The 7677-nt window shown below is 40.0% G+C and overlaps 1 protein-coding gene across 5 annotated transcripts in view; it reads left to right on the plus strand.

Moving 5' to 3' along the window:
* LOC135536595 (transmembrane channel-like protein 5) overlaps nt 1-7677 on the plus strand; it is a 32122-nt gene that overhangs the window by 21589 nt on the left and 2856 nt on the right. For all 5 annotated transcript variants that reach the window (XM_064962905.1, XM_064962884.1, XM_064962908.1 and 2 more), the window contains 8 exons: nt 492-567; nt 680-777; nt 942-1037; nt 1562-1637; nt 4600-4733; nt 5143-5316; nt 7226-7304; nt 7578-7661. In XM_064962905.1, coding sequence (XP_064818977.1) covers nt 492-567; nt 680-777; nt 942-1037; nt 1562-1637; nt 4600-4733; nt 5143-5316; nt 7226-7304; nt 7578-7661 — 817 coding nt within the window. The remainder of the gene's footprint in view (nt 1-491; nt 568-679; nt 778-941; nt 1038-1561; nt 1638-4599; nt 4734-5142; nt 5317-7225; nt 7305-7577; nt 7662-7677) is intronic.

Below are 7677 nucleotides of genomic sequence, written 5' to 3' on the forward strand. Positions count from 1 at the left end.
ACTGCACTTGAAGAAAGTTCTTGAAATCTTCCAGATTGACTGACCTTCATGTCAACGGATCGGACCCTTTTTCCCAATTTCTGCCTAAAATGACGTACACAAATCTAACTGCCTGTAGCTCAGGACCTGAAGCAAGGATATGAATATTCTTGATACCATTTGATTTGTTTAACACTTTTTGGTTACTACATGATTCCATATTTGTTATTTCACAGTTTTGATGTCTTCATTGTTATTCTACAATGTAGAAAATAGTAAAAATAAAGAAAAACCCTGGAGTAGGTGTGTCCAAACCTTTGACTGGTACTGTATATTGAAATCGATTGATCAAAACTATTTGCTCAATGATCAATTTAAAGTAATGGATGAATTAAATATTACAGTAAAGACTAAATATGCTTAATACAATATCAGGAAAAAACAAAACGGTCATATACTGTACAATGACTGATGTTTTGAATGATGTTTTGAATTCCTTTTTCCTTTTTTAGAAATGTCATTCTCAAGATGTCCATTCTAGGTATTCTCTGCTACTACTGGATGAAGGATGTGGCCAATACATTTTCAGTAAGTCCTTTTATTAAACCAAATCACATGCATGCTTTCAAAAATGTTTTTGATTGTCACTGATATGTACTGTGTGTTCATTCACCACTGTGTTTCCAATCGTTTGTCTTAGTGCTGGGAGTCCATCGTAGGACAAGCCTTGTACAGACTGGTTATTATGGACTTCCTCTTCATAATGTTAGGATCCTTCTTTGGAGAGTTCTTGAGCAAGTGAGTGGCATTTTCAAAACACATGTTCCCATAACGTGTTCACTTAAAGCTAAACATGCTACAGTATGCAGTAGAATTCTATACTGTAACTCATCTTTCTGTTTGGAGGGAAGGTTTCAGTGAAAAATGCTCTTCTGTAACTCCTTTGTTCTTTTCTCCACCAGTGTCATTGGGACTAAATGCATACAGAGCCTGGGAGTTCCAGAGTTTGACGTTGCCAGGAATGTCCTTGACCTGATCTATGCACAGACCCTGGCATGGTACTGACGTTATTTCATTACACTGTACTCTACTGGACTGTACTCTACTGGACTCTACTGTACTGTACTCTACTGTACTGTACTGTGCTCTAATGTACTGTGCTCTACTGTATACTCTACTGTACTCTACTGTACTCTACTGTACTGTACTCTACTGGACTCTACTATACTGTACTCTACTGTACTCTACTGTGCTCTAATGTACTCTACTGTACTCTACTGTACTCTACTGTACTGTGCTCTACTGTATACTCTACTGTACTCTACTGTACTCTACTGTACTGTACTCTACTGGACTCTACTATACTGTACTCTACTGTACTCTACTGTGCTCTAATGTACTCTACTGTACTCTACTGTACTCTACTGTACTGTGCTCTAATGTACTCTACTGTACTGAACTGTGCTGTCCTCGACTCTAATCTCTGTTCATCTATAGCTCCATCTATTTTCATAGTAAAACATAACACAGTACTGTGGATGAGATATGGTCAATTCTTATAACCGTGTTTTTCTGTCTGCAGGATCGGAATCTACTTCTCTCCCCTCCTCCCAGTGATACAGATAATCAAGTTCTTCATCCTCTTCTACCTAAAGAAGGTAACCTGTTCAGTACGGTTCTTCTACCTAAAGAAGGTAACCTGTTCAGTACGGTTCTTCTACCTAAAGAAGGTAACCTGTTCAGTACGGTTCTTCTACCTAAAGAAGGTAACCTGTTCAGTACGGTTCTTCTACCTAAAGAAGGTAACCTGTTCAGTACGATTATTCTTCCAAAAGAATGTAACCTGTTCAGTATGGTTCTTCTACCTAAAGAAGGTAACCTGTTCAGTACGGTTCTTCTACCTAAAGAAGGTAACCTGTTCAGTACGGTTCTTCTACCTAAAGAAGGTAACCTGTTCAGTACGATTATTCTTCCAAAAGAATGTTCTTCTACCTAAAGAAGGTAACCTGTTCAGTACGGTTCTTCTACCTAAAGAAGGTAACCTGTTCAGTACGGTTCTTCTTCCTAAAGAAGGTAACCTGTTCAGTACGGTTCTTCTACCTAAAGAAGGTAACCTGTTCAGTACGGTTCTTCTACCTAAAGAAGGTAACCTGTTCAGTACGGTTCTTCTTCCTAAAGAAGGTAACCTGTTCAGTACGGTTCTTCTTCCAAAAGAATGTAACCTGTTCAGTATGGTTCTTCTACCTAAAGAAGGTAACCTGTTCATTATGGTAGATAATATAGGCCCCTTAGCAGACACTTCTTATCCAAAGCAGTGAGTACATATTCAGTACAGTGAAAAAAGTATTTTATAGTACAGAGAGTGAGTACATTTTAGTATGGCAAGTGACCCCTGCAGGAATTGTTATTGCTAGCGCAGCACTCCAACCAACTGAGCCACACAGGACCATGGCTGACTCAGGTGACAGTAAGCTGAACCTTGGTGTTGATTCACTGCCCTAAATACCATGCCATAGCAGAATGGGCCAGGCTCGTGTTACTCTTTTCTGAAGAGGGTGCTGAATGTTTCATGACACGGTTGAATGGCATGGAATTAGCTCTATTTATAGATGGTAGCGATGGTCACTAGGATTTTCCAATACAATGAGGAAACATATATGAGTGTCCTGGAAATTAAGAGGTTGTTTCCCCTGTGGTATATACAGGGAAATCATTACATGTTCATCAATTCATCTGAAGAAAGAAAACTACAAGTGGAAGGTGTCTGCAATAAAGGATTTAGTTGATCAAATACAATAACATGATACCTGTTAAAGGTCCCCAAAGCACACACATCCCTGGGTCAATCATCTTTTTAGTTTGCTGCAGCTAGCGACTGGAACAAGCTACAACAAACACTCAAACTGGACAGTCTTATCTCAATCTCTTCATTCAAAGACTCGATCATGGACACTCTTACTGACAGTTGTAGCTGCTTTGCGCGATGTAATGTTGTCTCTACCTTCTTGCCCTTTGTTCTGTTGTTCTGTGCCCAATAATGTTTCTCCCATGTTTTGTACTGCTACTATGTTGTTGGTACCATGTTGTGTTGACATGTGTTGCTGCCTTGCTTTGTTGTTGTCTTAGGTCTCTTATGTAGTGTTGTGTTGTCTCTCTTGTGATGTGTGTTTTGTCCTATATTTATTATTATTTTTAATCCAAGCCCCTCGTCCCCGCAGGAGACCTTTTGCCTTTTGGTAGGCCGTCATTGTAAATATTGAGTATTATTGAGTAGCTTGGATGAATAAGGTGCCCAGAGTGCCCAGAGAAAACTGCCTGCTACTCATGCCCAGTTGCTAATATATGCATATTATTAGTAGATTTGGATAGAAAACACTCTGAAGTTTCTAAAACTGTTTGAATGATGTCTGTGAGTATAACAGAACTCATATGGCAGGCAAAAACCCGAGAAAAAAATCCAACCAGTAAGTGGGAAATCTGAGGTTTGTAGTTTTTCAAGTCATTGCTATCGAATATACAGTGTCTATGGGGTTATATTGCACTTCCTAATAAGGCTTCCACTAGATGTCAACAGTCTTTAGAACCTTGTTTGATGCATCTACTGTGAAGGAGGGGGGAATGAGAGCTGAATGAGTCAGACATCTGCCAGAGTGACATGAGCTGATCACGCGCGGTCATGTGAGAGCGACCTGCATCCATCGCATTTCTACAGACAAATGAATTCTCCGGTTGGAACATTATTGGATATTTATTTTAAAAACATCCTAAAAATTGATTCTAAACATCGTTTGACATGTTTCTACGAACTGCAGTATGACTTTTCGTCTGAACTTTCGCCTGGACTTGCCCGCGCCTTGTGAGTTTGGATTGTGTACTAAAGGCGCGAACAAAAAGGAGGTATTTGGACATAAATGATGGACTTTATCGAACAAATCAAACATTTATTGTGGAACTGGGATTCCTGGGAGTGCATTCTGATGAAGATCATCAAAGGTAAGTGAATATTTATAATGCTATTTCTGACTTCTGTTGACTCCACAACATGGCGGATATCTGTATGGCTTGTTTTGTTGCCTGAGCGCTGTACTCAGATTATTGCATGGTGTGCTTTTCCGGTAAAGCTTTCTTGAAATCTGACACAGTGGTTGCGTTAAGGAGAAGTTTATCTAAAGTTCCATGCATAACACTTGTATTTTCATCAACATTTATGATGAGTATTTCTGTAAATTGATGTGGCTCTCTGCAAAATCACCGGATGTTTTGGAAACAAAACATTACTGAACGTAACGTGCCAATGTAAACTGAGGTTTTTGGATATAAATATGAACTTTATTGAACAAAACATACATGTTATGTGTAACATGAAGTCCAGAGAGGTAACTTTAAATAAAGGTGAAATAAAATACAAATAAATACCTCCCTGACAAATTAATAATTACTTTATTCCTGGTTAAGGTGCAGGTTAATTGTTACTCTCAGTTCTCCCTTATTGTCAAAGGTCATTGTTTGTTTACCTGTTCATCAAATCGTGCCGTTGCCAAGACACCGTCACCAGGCTCCTCCTCTCTCTATCTCCCTCTCCAGCTCTGTAATGCCCTGTCTATACTTTGTGTCCTCCAGGTCAGCCTGACCCAGAACTGCCAGCCCCCCAGGCGAGCCGGCAGGGCGGCTCAGATGCAAACCATCTTCATCGCTATCCTCTTCTTCCCTTCCTTCGTGGGGGCTCTATCCATGGTGGCCTACACCGTGTGGACGTAGGTGTATGAGCGGTCAGGGCGAGGCTAATCTAGGGATTTATGTTATGTTAAGGCTGTCATAGATTAAGGCAAGGCCAAACAAACACCTGTAGATATATGGAGTGGTTCAGATTCCATCTAGTTCTGGATAAATATGGCTTGTTCAGAAGAACTGGAGTCTGTCATTAATTGATAACCAAGATCTAAACTTGATTCAGATTTGGTTTAATTTTAGGGGCTGAGATAGTCCGTGGAATCATGCAGTTTGATTAGCAGCTATTCAAAAGCATGACACTATACTTAAACCTTCTAGTAAGAAAGTTGAAAATGTGCTGAAAGTTGGATGATTGAAAGTTGGTTGACTTTGGCTCCTTTTCTCTGACCTAAGCATTTCAAACTGCCATGTCTCCCCTGATCCCTCCCCCAGTCTGCCCCCCTCAGACAAGTGTGGGCCCTTCAGGGGCCTCAACACCACCTTCAGTGCAATACAGATCTGGATGGACGATTTGAACAGGGTGGATGCGTTTCAGTGGACTGTCTGGATCTACCAGCACGTCATCAGGAGTGAGATATTCTACTTCCTGGTCTCTCTCATCATCCTGTGAGTTCCTCTTTGTTCATGTTGAGGTGGTTATGTTGGGTTAAAGTTGTGTTTATGAAGGTAACAAGTAGTTTTAACGTGTTCACGGTACAGGTTCCCCAAGGGCACCCCCCCCGCTCAACTCAAAAGGTGGCGCACAGAATGCAAAAATATTCTTAGAAATATTTAACCTCCACACATTAACAAGTCCAATGGCTCAAATGAAAGATAAACACCTTGTTCATCTACCCAGCGAGTCAGATTTCTAAAATGTTTTACGGCGAAAACATAGCACATATTTATGTCAAAACACCACAAAGACACAGACGATAGACAGCCATTTTGTCGAACAAAAGATGCAATCACAAACGCAGGATTAAAAGAAAAATAATTCACTAACCTTTTGAAAATCTTCATCAGATGACAGTAATAGGACATGTTACACAGTACATTTATGTTTTTTTTTCAATAATATGCAATTTATATCCATAAATCTCCGTTTACATTGACGCCATGTTCAGAAAATCCTCAAAAATGTCCGGAGAAATTATAGATAGCTCCGCCAGATAACAGAAATACACATCATAAACTTTGACTAAATATACATGTTCTACATATAGTTAGAAAGATACACTGCTTCTTAATGCAACCGCTTTGTCACATTTATTTTTAACGTTAAAGAAATCACTCACTATGCAATAATCTGAGGCGGCGCTCAGACGTAAGCAATATTTCTCCACTATGTTGGAGTCAACAGAAATACAAAATTACAACATAAATATTCCCTTACCTTTGATGGTCTTCGATCAGAATGTAGTGGAAGGAGTCATACTTACCCAATACATCGTTTTGTTTCAAGTCGTGTGTCTTTGTATTAGCATATACTACCACTATCAGCTGAAATGCATCCAAAATGACTTCTGGTCCCGAACAGTTGCGCATCAAAACTTCAAAATTACATATTATATGTCGACTAAACTGGTCAAACTAAGTGCAGAATCAAGCTTTAGGATGTTATAAACGTACAAAACAATTGGCGATTCAACCGGACAAAAGCAATTCTTCTCAGACAATCTGGAACAGAGGAATGACTGTGTACAATTCGCGCCCGAACGCGGATGTATTTTCTTGCAACACCCACTCTTTTGCCTCCCAAAGGGTCAAAGCTCGCGGGGTTTGCACAATTAAACACTCTACTGAATGAGGACATCTAGTGGAAGACATAGAAAGTGTTTCCAGATCCATAGCTGGTTGGGAATGGTGGGGGCAATGACGTCAAAGTTGGCCCAACTTTCATGTTTCCAAAACTAGTTTGGGAGATTGGCTGCCCTGTGAGTTCTGCAATACTTACAGACATAATTCAAATGGTTTTAGAAGCTTTAGAGTGTTTTCTATCCAATAATAATTATTATATGCATATATTAGCAATTTTGGACAGATTTTTTTCAGTTTACTATGGGCACGCAATTCATCCAAAGGGGGCAGTATTGTCCCGAGCCTTAACAGGTTTTAAAGCACAGTCTTACGGTAAAGTGACAGTTGTCTTGAAAACGTGATATAAGGCATATAAGTCGTAAACTTAACTTGATCATGATTCCTAGAAATTATTGATCGTTTGAGCTGTTTGTCAAAAGATTGATTTGTACATTTTGCTAGTCACTCTTTTCCATAGACTTACAGGAGCACTTAGGGTGAAGTGCCTTGCTCAAGGGCACATCGGTCGATTTTTCACCTAGTCAGCTTAGTGACCTTTCGGCGACCTTTCGGTTACTGGCCCAACGCTGAAGTCCTATCAAGCAATACATTCAGCTTTTATAGCGTTGTCTACCGGATCAAGCCTTCAAATACAATCTAGTGGCACTTTATGTGTGCCTACTTTGCCCTTTCACATACTGTAATACAAACTCACTGACTGACCTCCTTTCCACAGTGTCTTCATTTACATCTTCAGGCAGATCACTCAGGGACGCCAGCTGCTTATCATTCTACTGAGACAGCAGATTGTTAATGTGAGTTCTAGTGAGCTGTCTGGTCCGACGTGTCTCGTCCATCAGAGCTGTTGTGTCTGAAGTGGTTGTGTCTACGTTATGATGTTGTTGAAGTTCCGGAGTAATATATTTAGCTGATTTCATTTGAATGTGCAGTGTTGATGTTGTTCATTTGTTGTTTTTATGAATTGTATTGACTGTCTAGAACGTTCTATCTCTCTCTTTCACTCCCTCTCTCTCTGGTTGTCTCTCTCTCTCTCTCTCTCTCTCTCTCTCTCTCACTCCCTTTATTAGGAAGGGAAGGACAAGGCGTTCTTGTTGGAGAAGCTACAGAACCTTCAGAAATCCAAGCAGAACAAACAGAAAAAGAAAAAACAGGTGAGAGGATCAAAGA

Source organism: Oncorhynchus masou, chromosome 5 (genome assembly GCF_036934945.1).
Source record: "Oncorhynchus masou masou isolate Uvic2021 chromosome 5, UVic_Omas_1.1, whole genome shotgun sequence".
In the NCBI taxonomy this organism is placed as follows: domain Eukaryota; kingdom Metazoa; phylum Chordata; class Actinopteri; order Salmoniformes; family Salmonidae; genus Oncorhynchus; species Oncorhynchus masou.